The sequence below is a fragment of the Solanum lycopersicum genome, chromosome 8 (assembly GCF_036512215.1).
Source record: "Solanum lycopersicum chromosome 8, SLM_r2.1".
Classification (NCBI taxonomy): domain Eukaryota; kingdom Viridiplantae; phylum Streptophyta; class Magnoliopsida; order Solanales; family Solanaceae; genus Solanum; species Solanum lycopersicum.
Genome location: NC_090807.1, coordinates 64,753,111 through 64,769,039, shown reverse-complemented (window position 1 = coordinate 64,769,039; position 15,929 = coordinate 64,753,111). Strand labels below are relative to the sequence as shown.

At 27.9% G+C, this 15,929-nt stretch overlaps 1 protein-coding gene across 1 annotated transcript; it reads right to left on the bottom strand.

Moving 5' to 3' along the window:
* Window positions 1-612: 612 nt before the first annotated feature.
* On the bottom strand, window positions 613-5,191 carry LOC101249671 (protein NRT1/ PTR FAMILY 6.3). Its single transcript, XM_004245698.5, has 5 exons — window positions 4,889-5,191; window positions 4,611-4,788; window positions 4,484-4,523; window positions 3,134-3,702; window positions 613-1,718 (listed from the first exon to the last, which is right to left on the bottom strand). Exons 1-5 carry the CDS (start codon window positions 5,004-5,006, stop codon window positions 851-853), a joined length of 1,773 nt encoding a protein of 590 aa, XP_004245746.2. The 5' UTR covers window positions 5,007-5,191; the 3' UTR covers window positions 613-850.
* Window positions 5,192-15,929: the final 10,738 nt, after the last annotated feature.

Sequence of the window (15,929 nt, the reverse complement as noted above, 5' to 3'; positions counted from 1 at the left end):
TTTTTAATTTGAAACTACTATTTCACTATTTGAGATAATACATATTACTAGTTCTTGTTTTTATTTTTTCGTATTTTCTTCTTCTTCTTATTACTTCTAAATGATTTAAGCGATAGGTGGTTATGTTCAAATTTATATAACAAAACAAAGAGATTATTCAATTGATTTATTTATTTTATTTTATTTAGTTTCTTTTTTGAACAATTATTTAATTTATACTTTTTATATGACGTCAAAAATTATTTAAAAAGAGACTGGCAGTGTGCGGCGTGACCACACTACGAGGTCCGCCTTATGAACATACCTAGGGCTTTTTGTACTCATTTGAGTATAATAGTTGTATTTTGATATTATAAGTTCGTAAATTATTTTTACTGCTTTATTATTTATAGTCGAATAGTTTAAAATAAAATACTTGATCACTAAAACTAAATAATTGTACAAAATTATTTCCTTAGTGATATTGAATAGTTATAGTGCACTATGAAATTTGACACCAACAACATGATATTTTCATCGATCATTTGTCCTTTATAGGATGAGTTTTAAACGTGATCACACATAAAGGATAATAACAAAAAAAAAAGAAAAAGAGAAGAAGATGTATAGTACTTTCTTTGGAAATTGCTCATTCGATTGCATTTGATTTATATTATTTTGGTTATTGTACAAATACATATGCATATGAGAAAAAAAGAAGATTGGAATGAGCTACAACTTTTCATTAACTTTGCTCTTTTCCATTCTTTGTACATATATTATAACTAGGTTACCTACAATACATACGTAACCCTTCCATTAAAGTTTTAAGAAAAAAAGAAAAACTAATTTACTTTTATGAAAAAAGATCTTAGTGACAAGCTGGTCCTGAATCCTCCATTTCAATCCCAACGTCAGCTAGCCTCTTTTCCTTGTACACGTATCGTCTCGAAAAAAACAAGAAAATCATCAAATTCAACACACTCAATATTGCCAATAGCCAATAGAAATCATATAACCTTCCTTGGTTCAAATTATCAGCTAACCATGGTTTATCCCCCGTTACTTTGTGCACAATTGTCACCAAAATTGAACTGACGAAAAATCCAAGTGAAAGTGTACTCAAAAACAACCCTGTACTCATTGTTTTCATCCCTTTTGGGCATTCTCTTAAAAAGAAATCAAGTTGTCCAATATATGTAAATGCTTCACCTGCCCCTACTAGTAAAAATTGTGGCACTAACCAAAAAACACTCAATGGTATCATAGCATTAGCATCATTAGTCAATCCATGCATGTGTGCCACGTTTAATCTTTTCACTTCGGTCAATGCGGCCGCAATCATAGCTATAATCGATAGGACTAAGCCTACTGCAATACGTTGCAGTGGGCTTAACCCCTGTGGATTGTTGAGGACACGTTTAGTGATTGGTATAACTACACGATCGTAGAACACACATGTTAAGAGGATACTTCCTACGAAAAATAGCGTCAACGACGCCGGAGGGATCTCGAATTTTCCGATGTGACGATCCATTGTTGTAGCTTGTGATACGGAAAATGTTGTCATTTGGGCATAGACAGTCCAAAACATTATAGTTGTGGCCCATGTTGGTAACATTCTAAGTACCAATTTTACCTCTTCAACATCAGTTAAAGTAGATAAATTCCATTTATTTACCACGGTAAATCCAGCAGATTCAACGTCATTTACCTTAATAGCAGCCTTGTCCAAGAAACTGTAAAGAGCACAATAAAAACAAGATTCATGGTCAAAATCTTTGGTCCACAATATAATTGTAATTTAATGACATTATTGTTTAAAATAAGGGGAAAAAATGGAGAAAATTATTATTTTTATTATTATTGTAGTCCACTTCTTTTTTGTTTAAATAAATAAAATTTTGTTGCTTAGATTTAAAACTTGACAAGTTGTATGAGTGACAGACTGGCTGAGACATGAGAGTATCTCGTGATCTTGGTTTTATTTAGTTCTTAAAGACAAAAGTATTCACTGAATCTCTAAATTAAAATAATAAAATATTTATTTTCTATTTGAGATGAGAAAATACTATATTCATGTATCATATTATCTGACATATGACGTTGTATTTGTACGAGAATTATATTATATTTGAACAATCTTTAAGTTCCAAAGTTTATCCATTTGTCTTGATCTGTCCCCCATCCCAACCCTAGCATCCCGAATAATAATAATAATATGTTCAGTGTAAATAAAGAAAAAATTATATAAGAAAAAAAAAAGGATTTATAAGGAAGAAGTTTCAAAATTTGCTTCAAAGGACAAATCACTATCAAGGAAAAGTTAGTGATAGAACTATTTACCTTTTTTTTTGGGTTTTTATTCATTTAAAAGATGTATGATTACAACCTTTTAATTGAATTGTAACAAAAAAAATATTATATCATAAAAAGGGAGTATATTGGTCATTAAAAGTGCGCTCGTGTTAGTAATAGTAGTAATTAATATTAACAATCATAAGTCTATAGGCAATAAGTGAGGAAGGCTATATTTTAATTTCCACACATATGAAAAAAAAAGTAAGTAATTACTAATTAGTATACTCCAAATTCCTTGGGGTGGTGGGGGTAAGGCTACTTTATATTCAATTATATATTATTATAAGTCAACTTGCAAAAATATTATTAAAATGTTGAATATCTTGCCCATATATGCTAAAACATTTCGACAAAATGAAATTTTTGAGTTGATTTGATTGGAGATATTTTGATTTATTGTTTGATGGTGGTGGTTACCTATCAAATATTTGGCCTACCATTGGGATAAGTTCAAAGAACTTCAAAAAAAAAATAATTATGCAAATAATATAAGCCAATCAAAAATTAAGATAACTTGCACATAAAATGTTTCATTTTTTCCAATTGTTGGCATCTTTTTTCCCTTGATCTAGAGATTTGTCAGGACATTGCACATGGTTTAAACTTTAAAAAACATAATTTTTCTTTCTAAAAATGTATAGAACTCATCATTTGCTAAAAACAATATTTTTAAAGGGAATTTATTGTAGTTAGGTGGTTAATTCAACAAGTACTATGATGACAATAGAAAAAAAAATAATTTAAATTATATATACTGACAACATAACGTTGGAGATAAAAAATGAAAACTCACCGGTACTCTTTGCTGTGTGGCAACCTTTGTTTAGCTTTTTTATTTCCATCACCAGGAATATCATCAATATTGAAAAGAAGTGAAGGATCAGAAGGTAATTCCAAATGTTTTTTCCTCAAAGCAGCCACAAAAACGGAAGCAATTTGTGTCAATGGACTCCCCACAAGTTTCTTAAACCGATATTTTCTAGTTCCCGATAGAAAAATCACCAAACCGATAACGATAGCACAAGCACAAATTCCATAACCCCATTCTCTTCCCAAATTATCTTGAATGTACACTAATATTGTCACTGCACCTAGTGATCCCACGTTAATAAAGAAAAAGAACCAATTGAAGAATTTTATCATTTGTCCTCTTTCTTTTTTGTCCGTTTCATCAAATTGGTCCGACCCGAACCCGGACACGCTGGATTTTAACCCCCCGGTCCCGAGTGCGGTCATGTATAGCGCGATGTATAGGACCATGAGTTGTTTGCCACTTGCGGGGATGCATGTTGAACTACCTAGCTCACACTTTGGTGGTTGGAGGCTTGGGATTATAGTTGAAATGGTCAAGATCGTAACACCCTGTAAAGAAAATCAATACACGAAAAAAGTTAAAAGATTCAACATCTACTGATATATGAAATTAAAAGAAAAAATTAAACCTTCTTATATTCAGACAGCATATCAAACAGGTTATAATAGATTATTAATCCTTTTTTAGTTATCCTATATATTATTTCAAGTTAACTATGTAATATATGTATTTTTATTTTTATTTTAATACATAAAACTTTGGAACTCTTTTTGAAGAAAGAGAAATGAAAAAGAATCTTTTTTTTCTTTTTATAAGATTCAACTAGGGGAGTTAACATATACTATGTTTTTCCTCCTTTTTCTTCTTCTTTCTTCTCTCTTTCCATTTTCTTATTTCATAATCAACCATATTCAACACTCATAAAATAAGTTAATTTAAGCCAAGTGTTACTAAATTTTTCCTCATCTTAATCCCCTTTTCCATTCGATTTTCCTCTTCACAACATTTATAAATATGCAATCTAAACTTTCATCACTTACATATTGATTCTTTAATTTCTTCATATTTGTCATTCTTACTCTTTCCATTCTCCTCATCACAAATTCTTAAAAAAGTTTTTATAAATTTCCATGCATCAATCTCACGTAAGAAGAAAATAAAAAACTTGATTTGATGATGATAATGATGATGACCAAGTTAAGTCCAATTCCAACATGATGGCACTTAAAAAGTATATAAAGCTAAGTCACTTCATAAAAATAAAAAATTTTCTATTTATCTATTTAAGTTATCAACCAATCAATATTCAAGAAAATAATTAACACGTACCATAGCTTGAATAGTAGTAAAGATACCAATTGTAAGGTACCTGATTAATTTTAAAAAAAATAAAAAATATGTTAGCTAGTCATGACATAATTATTATATAAATTTTAAATCATAGAAATTTACGAACCGTCCAAGAAAAGTGTCGGCTACAAATCCACCAAGTAAAGTTAACATAAATGAAGTCCCAAGAAAATTTGTAACGTTGTTGGCTGAACTTGCATTTCCTAAATGCATTGTTCCAGTCAAATATGTCACAAGGTTTACAGCTATACCTAGTGTTGTTAGCCTCTCCACCGCCTCAATCCCTACGTAATCCATTCAGAATCAAGAGTCAGTCGATCATATCAAATAATTATTATAATAAGTTTCGTTAAACTCATGACAGAACATATGTTAGTGAATTACCTAATATCATCGCGGCGCTAGACCAACCGCCGGACGAGGAACGAAGAGCTGGTCGACCTTTGTAATCCCAAGCATCTGGGAGAGTTTTTGTGTCATGTTGTGTCTCAGGAAGTGACATTTTTTTTTGTGTGTGTGTGTATCAAAAGGTTAAAGGAAGAAATTGGAGATATTAAGATTATGGGAGATAGATAGAAAGGTATCCAAAACTTATGGTAAGATTCAATTGATTCTATAACCCTTTTATAGCCGTGGATTTGAGGCTATTCATTTTGCTTTTATTATAATTTTTATTTTAATACCTTTAGTTTAATTTATTTTATTTTAGGGTCCATTATAAGTGGGAATGGTAAAGTCCACATGATTGTTTTTATTTTCTTTTTATTTCTTTTGGGAGGAAATTTCGTGGTCCCTAGCTAGTTTCAAATGATTGATAGTGAAATGATAAATGCTTGAACCCATGAACATAAAAGCAAAAAAAAAAAAAAGTGCATTACATCTTTAGTTTAAGAAATTAAAAAGAGATAATATCACTTAAATTAAAATTAGTTGATGTATGTATAACAAAATGTTTTACCTTGGGTTAAATCTAAAAAAGTTTTGTAGGTATCGAAATAAGCGATATATGATAAATGTACTTGGTTAAGAATGTAGTGTTTGATGATAACCTTTGAGTATTAGATATTGACAATAAAGAAAGTGATAAAGAGTACCTGAGTTGTGATCAAATCGAGTCGAAATTTATGGGTTCTGAATTAAAATAATAAATTATTCATAAATGTTATAATATAAATATAGAATTTGTGCGAAAACAATTAAATTTTGTCGAATTCATGACTCATAGCTGTTAAAGAATGACAAAAGTCCCACATCAGTGGTTAATGAGATGGGTAGACTCCTTATAAGGCTTGGACAATCCTCCTTCCTTTGAGCTAACTTTTGAGGTGTGAGTTAGACCTAAGACCTAATTTTCACGGTAACCACTATTATGAAAAATTATTTTGATAATGAGCACTGTAGCATTTTATTACTTTTATATCATATCGAAATGTGTAACTTACAGCCTTTTATTACTTTTATATCATATCGAAGTGTGTGATCAATTTATTTGAAAGAATAAACTTTAACATGATCGGTTAGTTTTAACCTTGAGTATGGCATAGTAAAAATTCTAGATTGTTGTAAAATTAAAGTGATAATGCAATTTGGTGCAATAATCACAAGAAGTTGTATAGTTCCCGGGTATCTTGTGAGTAAAATATAACTTTACAAAAAAATGGGTGATTGACATGAAAATTTGAGGATTTTCAGTATCCATTACATTTTACCTTAAGAGGAAAACAAAATCATTTGTCTGGCCCAGGAATTTTACAACTTTTTTTTTTTGGTATTTTGTTTCTTAGCAACTAATAATTGGAAAAAATTTAATAAAAACTCAAAAGTCTAAGTTGTTGGTGTTCAAATAAATATTGCACGTCAAAAAGATAATTCAACTCCTAATATAAGAACTTTTATGTGGTGGCCATACATTCAAAAAGTGAAAGATAGGAAAAGTGGTAGAATGCACCCAAACAATAGGGAAAATCACGTTTCCACTTTTTATTCAAAAGTAATCATTTTTAAATTTAAATAATATATATTAATACCTAGTAGTACCTAGTTTTTATTTTTATTTTTCTCATCAATCGATTTAAAATAATATATTAATAAGAGATTTTTATTTATCGATATGAAAAAGAATAAAAACAAGTATATATAAAACACTTGTTTTTTTTTACAAATTGATAATTTTTTATCAATACGACTGATAAAAAAGAAATCATACTTATTACAGTGTTAAACTGTAACAAGATTCAATAAGTAATGAACTATTACGAGTTATTGGACAATTGTGAATAACAATTTATCTTTTTCAGCACATCTCTATGTAAAAGGAAGTTTGAGGTTTATAACTCAACTTTCTTTTTGACTTTTATAATTTTCATTACTTAAGTATTCTCATATGTAATATCATCATATAATTTATTTTAAACGCTACAATAATCCTAGAATATTATACATAATTCTTTACGGTCTTATTTTACTAGTACGTCTTTGTTAAAGATAGAAATTCATAACCTCATTAGAAATGGTAAGTTAAAGTCTTCTTTATCTCTCTTACTTATACTAATTTTTATTGAAAATTTTTATTTTGTTATTAATAAAAGACTGTTAGGCAGGGCGTTTAATGATATAAATTCACAAAAAAATTAGAGCCGATCGATATTTTCACTTTTTTTCTCCACCATTCCTTGATTAATATTTTTCAAATATCCACCCACCACCACTTTTATAATTTACCAATGGAGAAAAGACACCTTGACAAATGGAAAATAATCACTATAAAATCTCTTTGCCAAACTTTAGGAACTGAATAGGGACTAAAGAAAAATTTACAAATTAAAAAAATATGAAATTTCCAGATTTGGACAGCTCAAGAAAAAGATAAAGAATAATATTACAAAAAGAGAAAAAAAAAAAAACAAAGACTATGGTACTTTTTTGAGTGCTTTGACCTTATAAAAAAAAAAAGTTGCACTAGCAAAATTATGTAACAATTAGCATTTCACACAATGTTCTTTCTAATTTTACTCCAATAATTTTCTTTTTGTCTGTATAATTGTGTATATACTATTAGATCACTTTTGAATTATTTGCACGTTCTATTTTCAGTAGATATAAGAAAAAGTTCCCGTCCTTTCAGTGTAACGAGGTCCATGTTCATGTCCATCGAGGACCAACGTTACGGTCAGTGGAGGAGCCAAAATTAAAAGTTTAAAGATTTTTAAATTAATTTTACTTGACAATTCACATATTAATTTTCTAATACAAATATAGGATCTACAAAAAAATTAATGAATTTTTCTGAACACATGAACCCCACCTGGATCGACCTCTCATTGGAGTATATAAATGGATACAAAAGAACATGGCCTTTCATTTTCAATCTCTTTCATTACTGTTACTTAAAAATTGATTGAAAAAATTGTAGCCAATTTTTCTTTTTTAAGGATAAGCAAAACTTATGGGGATATAATTTTTCATACGTGTACAACAACTCATGCAGAAAAAAATTGTTGTGTCTTTATATTCTACGCATCAATTATTAGGATTAAATAATTAAAGGAATAGTAATTTTAGTTTCTTGATAGATTATCCTTAAATCTTGTTTTTTTTCTGGTAGTTAATTATTCTTTAACCAGTTTAATAAAAGATTAATTATAGAATTAATGCTAAAATTGGACAAGTTTAAATAAGCAAAGATGGCTACGCAAAGTGATTATTAAGAATTTTCAATTTTGTTGACTAAATTAGAAATCATTAATCCAGCGTCTAAAATCTATGGTTTACAAAACTCATTAATTATATAGTGGGAACTTATTTTTCTTCTGTTTAATTTTGTATGTTCAGGCTGCCAATCTAGTTAATTAATTATTTAATTACCATATCGATGAACTAATTAACCTCCTTTTCATGCATATAATTAAATTCTCTAAAGAGCAGATCAACAACTAATTATAATTAAGAAAATAAGTGTTTTCTGTTAAACTAATTATTTATGAGTAAGTCGAAAAAAAACGTGAATGATTATTATATTTTTTATTGCTGTATAATATTAATTTTAAATATTAGGCAATTCTTGGATCTCAATAAATAGTATTTTAGATATTTTTAAAAAAATATCTAAAAAACGAAGGCGTAGAACTTAATATAATCCCGGAGACATGACACCTCTAATATAGTTTTTCACTTTTCAAGCTAAAAATATTATTTATACCTTTGAGTCAAAATTTTATCTCGTATCAATTTAAATATCTATTAATCCTTCTTTCTGATATCTCTTTTTGATTCCCGTCATCGTTCAACATTTACAGTCTCAATTAAGCATAAATTTTTTTCCCATAGCAATAATATAAAATGAGTATTTACTCTAACAATATATTTGTCAAAGCTTAAATTAAACCTATGGTATGTATATACCTATGACCTATCATATGGTAAAACAAAATATTAAGAACTAAGAAGTTAAAAGAAAAAACATAAATGGAAAACGACAACTGACGCTTAGACAAATTTATTCCTTTATTTTTTATTTTTTATTTTTGGTTAATTAACTTTATTCCTTCCACTTTGTAGTGACGTTACTATATTTGGTTCAGTACATACTAAAAATAACATGTGTTTATCAAGTTATTTCCACTATTATCTTTAAAGGCCAAGTCAATGACTCATGGAATCTCCCACATCATGACTAAACATATGAAACGCGAATAATATAACATAATAAATAAATTAGAGGTTGTTTTTTTAAAAAATTAATTCATTCGATTTTCTAGATATCAAACATATTATTTATACCTATTTAATGCATTTTATTTGTAATACAGATAAATAGTGTATAAACTGAAATTATTGAATTTTTGTTGAATCTGTTTGTTTTACGATAAATTTATTATGAGATAAATTAAAATTTTATAAAATGAGTTTGATATTAATTATAAAAAATATGAACTTTAAACGTAATTCAACTGAGACATTTTTCAATAATAATAAAGAAGGATCAATACATGCACAAATTATTTTCTCAATTTTAGTACTTTACTTATTCTCTGGAAAGTCAAAATAGACAAACTGATGTGCGATTAAATTATTTTTTTAATTAGAAAAGAAACATTTTGTATGGGTTTGACTTAACCCACTCCACTTTTATGCCAAACTCATTTTGTATGTTTTTTTTTTTTTTTTTGAAAAAAAATATTTAGTAGAAACATTTGGTAGGTATTTAACTAACATTCACCACCTTTAGGCCAGTTTTTATTTAAAATGTTATCTAGCATTTATTTGTGGGGTTTATAAGCTTTGATTGTCCTTTAATTTTCATTGACATCTAATAAATGAAAATAGTAGATAACTCGTAGATACTAGTAGTAAAATAAAAAAATTAAAAATGATTAAATGAAAAGTCAGTTTAAATTTGGAGTTCTTACACTACACAAAACACAACAAATTAACCCTGTAATTAAAAAAAAAAAACTCTATATTTATTTTTGCTGGATATAAATAGTCGATAATTTATAAAGATATTTTATTTTTAATTTCTCATACAAGTACTTGATACTCGTATTGAATACAACCATTTAAGGAAGCAACACTATCAATAAAATTATTTTTATTTTCAAAAGCTTAAATTAGAAATTTTTTATTTAAGAACAAAAAAATCTGAACTATTTACTATAATCCATGTCGGTAATTGCGAAGATGTGATCATCTTGAATAGTAGGGATATATTACAAGTTTACATCCACATAAATATGACTCATAATCGATTTAAATATTAGGAGTTGACTAATGTAATTTTCGATAAATTCATAAATTATTTTAGAAAAAAACAGATAAAATTAGGTTCTAAAAAGGACCTTATTGGTCGGTTTTAAGAGGTCCCATTTCGATGTTTGAGTTCATCGACCCTTTTTGCTAGTAGTATATTCTTTCTTACCGATCAAACCTATCATCATAACCAAATAGATTAGTATATTCTTGATCATAATATAAAAAATATTTATATAATTATATCACGTTGAATTTAAGCCTGATTTTTTTTTATGGGTAAAGTATGTGAAAATTCTTTTTGATATGAGCGACAATGAATTTGATCTTAGGACTCTGATACAATGTTAAAGTTTGTAACTGTCTCATCTAAAAATTTAAGTTATTAGACAAATCACACTTTTATTAGTTAATTATATTCTTAATATATTACTTACAAAATAATTATACATGACTTTATTTAATATCATTAGACTAAAGAAATGATATATAACTAATCTTAAGTTATAGAGTAAAAAAATTATAAAAAATTATTATGATTTCAGAATAGACAAAGTTAAGTTTTCGATCGACCTTACAAGTTATTATGACCTATGATTTTTTTTGGTTTAAAAAAGAAATATTTATGTGTTTGCTTATGAAAGTGAATATCATGGTATAAACATAATTAACTCATATTTTAAATATATTTTCTCAAAATTTTAAATGAAATCATTACACCTATCAACATAAATTCATATTTTATATGTGAGCATTGTCTTGTTCTCGATTCCCATGAAAGAATCAAAATAAGTGAGAATTACGTGCATATTTCGCAATTCCTCTGAATCAACACCACAAGTCATATTTATTTAATTTTTTAAAAGTTTTTGAGTTTATAAAAATAATTAAATTGCAGATAGATTCAAAGGGGAATCAAAGATAGAGAAATAAAATAAATTATTCTTTGCATATTCTTTCACGAGCTCCAAGAGCCAGCCTGCAGACAGGAAGTGCCAAATGGACGAATCATAACAATTAGTTGTAAATAAATTCTTGATCTTAGAAGTCCACACCAATAATTCTACTTTCTTAATTTTCATTTATTCGAACGACACGGTGGCATAGATGAGACTGTTTTATTATTAATCAAAGGTTTTAATTTTTAAGTTTTGAGTATGAAAAATATATAACAAGAAATGTTTTTCTCGAACAAGATCTACATAATGTGAATTTATATTATCCTAACTTCAATACAGATATCAAACATTGACTAATGAAAAATCGAATAAATAATAAAGTAATATATTTTAATGTATTATAGAAGAGAGAGAGTAGAGAGTAGAGAACTTGCCCCCATGGACCAGCTGACTATAGTTATATATATTTGTATTATTATTATTATTATTATTATTATTTTAAGATTTTTTTAGTTGTTGTTTATATTTTCATGTTTTATCCATTAGTAATAATACATGCATGTCTCTTAGTTCATAGATGACATAAACAGAGTTAGGCACAAAGAAAAATAAGGAGCCAAAACTTGTTTTATGTGTTAATAATTTCTAGGATGATCTCATTAATTCTATTTATTTGATAGCCTATATATAATGCTACCAAATTGCGTAAGCTATATTTCATTTTCAACAAAATAGTTTATTTAATCAAGTTATCTTGGTGAAGGGTCGTTATGTTAGTTACACCATTTCTCTTTTGGAGTTATCACAATCTCAATATTTTGTTATATTTTCTATTTGACGTTTGATATTGTTTTGTATTCGATATATATGGAAAAATTCAGTTTTTTCTATATAAAATGATACAATTTTTACGAATCAAATTTGAGATTTTCAATTAAATATGAAAGGGTGCTTAATCATCAGAATTTCAAAATCTATATTTTATGTTAGAACACCGTCATGAAATTAGGTTAAAATAATTAAATATTTAAGATATCATCATTAGTGAGCTGCTTATTAAAGATCGTTTTGCAAATCACCACACATAAGTCAATTAACATACAAAAGAAATATATATTTTAATTTTAATTAGTAAATTTTATTTTCTCTTATTTTTGTTTTGTTTATGTAGGACCAATAAGAAGCCAACTCTTGTGGTTATAAAGTCATATTAGATTATTTTAAGTCAATTGCTGACGACCTTACTCTCCAAATCACTGTTAATATGTGGTACTAGTTGTTTGCTAAGTCATAATATTAGTTGAGTTGGCAATATAATTCACATTTAAATTCAATTTGAAAATTTTCTAACTCCATAACAATAGGTTACTTTTATATTTAATTTTATGGTCAAAGTTAGACGCATAAAATACAGATTCAATTACATTTTGTATTTTTTACACAAATTTTAATATTTATATTCAGTTATAAAAAGTTTTAAGATTAAACTCGTTTAAGTATAAAGGTTAGTTTTTTTTAATCTTGGTGATCGATTTCACCATTTAACTATATGTATATCACAATAATCAAGATTTTGGTTTATCAAACTAATGCACGTGAGATTTCGAGAGAAGAGTTATTTTCACGTGAGTTAGCTCGATGGTAATTATATTATTATAGAGAATAATTCATTAACCTTAATTAAATGACAAGTTATTAATTAATTATCAACTCCAACTATTATTGATGGACTCTATCCATTTGACAAGCTGAAAGGGCAACCATAATATTATATTTTAATATCTTCTACGTTTTATTTTACTTGGCTCATATTGACTCCACATACAACATTTTATTTTACTTGACTCATATTGACTCCACATACAACAGCAATAGCATACTCAATATGGTTCAACAAATAGGTTTAAGGATCATAGTAAATTTTACCTTTACTTACATATTTATTAGGTATTTTACATACTAAATTAACTTTATTAATTAAGTTTTGGAGTATTATATAAGAGAAAATGCATAAGTACCCCTCTAAACTATGCCCGAAATCTCAGAGACACACTTATACTATACTAAGATCCTATTACCCCCTGAACTTATTTCATAAATAATTTTCTACCCCTTTTCGACTTATGTGGCACTATCTTCTGGGCCCAGCGCATGTTGACAGTTTTTTCAATGATAGTGTCACATAGGTCGAAAAGGGGTAGAAAGTTATTTATAAAATAAGTTCGATGGGAGTAATATGACCTTATAAAGTACAAGTGTGTCTCTAAAATTTCGGGCATAGGTTGGTTGGGGAGGTAATTGTGCATTTTCCCATTATTTAATTATAAGTTTAGAATTGAATAAAAATAGTAATTAAGTATTAATCAATGTTGGATTTGTAAGCACAAATGTTTTGCTGTATATAGGAAAGTATCATCTTAGGCAGGTCATTAGTAGAATAATTGGCTTGCACTACGCATCTTGTCTCCCTCTAACCTCATTTTGCAACACATAAATATCGTAATTTGTCTCTCCATTTAATTAATTAATTTTTTTGCAACATTAATTAATCTAATAATTAACAGCTTGCTGTTATGAATTATTATTTTGACCATTTCTGATTGAGAGTTTTGTATGTATGATTAGTCTTTTTTATGTTTATTTTGGTAATCATAGAGAATCGAAAATGTGCTTTTTTTTCATCACGATGTATAATGTAATTCAATGTTTGCCTCATTGAAACATTTTCGAATTTCCTCTTCACAATTTTATATTTTCATTTCAATATTTTGATTTAAAAGTCCACTTTCGTTTTTAAAAAAAATAAAATAAAGTTGTTGCTTTCCTTTTCTAGTCATTGACGATCATATTCGAGTTTTCTCTTCTTAATTAGTAGCAAATATTTATTATTGCTCTTCGTAAAAATGTAATAAGTTACAACACTACGTACAGATATGTCAACATAATACATTATATAAAAGATAACAAAATTTCGATTAACTAAACTCAGTATTAATTAATTAATGTGGTAAGTTTAGTTGAGCTCGATTCAACTAATAGACCCCGTTGAGCAAAGCCACCCTGAGGGGTTCTGAATTCCTTTAGTGAAGGATATTACTATTTATACATAATTAAAATTATATTTTATGTATATATAGTAAATATCAAATCTCCTTAATCATATTAATTTGTGCGTTTAGTTCTTCAGATTTTGAACACACCAACCCAAACTCTTACCAAAAAAATATATAACTTTGGTTGAAATGGATAGAATCAAGATGAACAAAATAAAGAATCATACTCCCAACTAACCCAACTCTTATAATTTATTTAATTATAAAATTAAAACAAGTAAAATAGCATATTTAATATCTCAACTTTGTAGTATACAAATAAGCCCAATTAAGTTTTAGATGTGCTCAATTAGACATGTCAAAAAATGGATATAGCTAATAAATACACAAACATGTACTAAGTAAATTGGTCAAGTCATATTTTCATATGAACTAATTTTGTCACATCTAAAAATATGTATGAAGCTAGCATATATGCATGAAAAGTTTTATGCTTTAAACAGTAATGCCAAAAATATACATGTCAGAAATTTTGGTATACAACAAATATACTGATAACAATAGTCCCCTACTTAGTAAGATGACGTTGTATAAGTTAATAGCAAAAAATCTAGTGTGGCCCTTTGGGTTGGCTTGAATTATTGTGACTTTAAAAGAATTAGATTCCAAAATTGACATAGTCGTCTTCATTGCATACAACTTGCATTGTAACTAAAATTTCTTCATCCACCTTTTTGTGTTTACTCTTAAAAAGACTTTGTGCCACGAGACAATATGTCGTATGCTAAATTTGTCAATTTATGTCAATTTGCATCTTACAACGTTTACTTCTACTCAAAATGTGGGTCTATGATAAGACAACTTTCTTTCAACTTCACAAAAAGAAATAGAAGCATGGATGCCTTTCTTTCTCTTGTAACTATACATGTGTTATTCTGAATTAACTGACTTGACTAATGCAAATTCGAGTTTTTTAGGTGTTAGAATTGATAAAAGTTCTATATTGGTTGGGAAATAGACTGACAGTATGCTTATGTATACGGGCTTGGTCTATCCTCGCTCCCGAGCTAGAGTTAGACCTAGGTGTCATGTTTTTTTACATGGTACCAAAATCAGGTTTATCTCCATTTGGGCTCCCGATCCATGCTTCAGTAGGGTCTGGACGTGAAGAAGGGTGTTAGAGTGAGTAAAAGTTTCAAATTGATTAGGGAATACACTAACGATCTGCTAAGTTGAGTTAGACTCAGATTCCATATTTTTACAATAGGGCGTCATTCTTTAGAGTTTCTTATAAGAGGTTACTCCATTTCTAGGCTTATCCAATATCAAACCATTTCGCTTGAAAATACACTAAGATATTCAACCACAAATCATTTGATTTACTGAGCTTGAAATTACCTTTTATGAAAATTAATTTGATGATATTTTAAAAGAATTTAGCCATAGTTATTGTGTTGGGACGAACTCATGATGATAGCTAATGCTCTAGGTCCCCTCGACTAGTGAAGAAATTCTATCTATCGTATCGCATTAGTGGTTTCCCTAGACCTTTGCTTCAATATCATGTTTATTTAGATTTTGATGTCATTCTCATGACTTTTTGATATCCACAACTAATTCACACTTCATACATCCCTATAGACTAGAGCTAACCTATATATATATTAGGTGGGAATGAAATAATTGTCAAAATAAATAATTAATTAAATTTGTATTTTGTTCCAA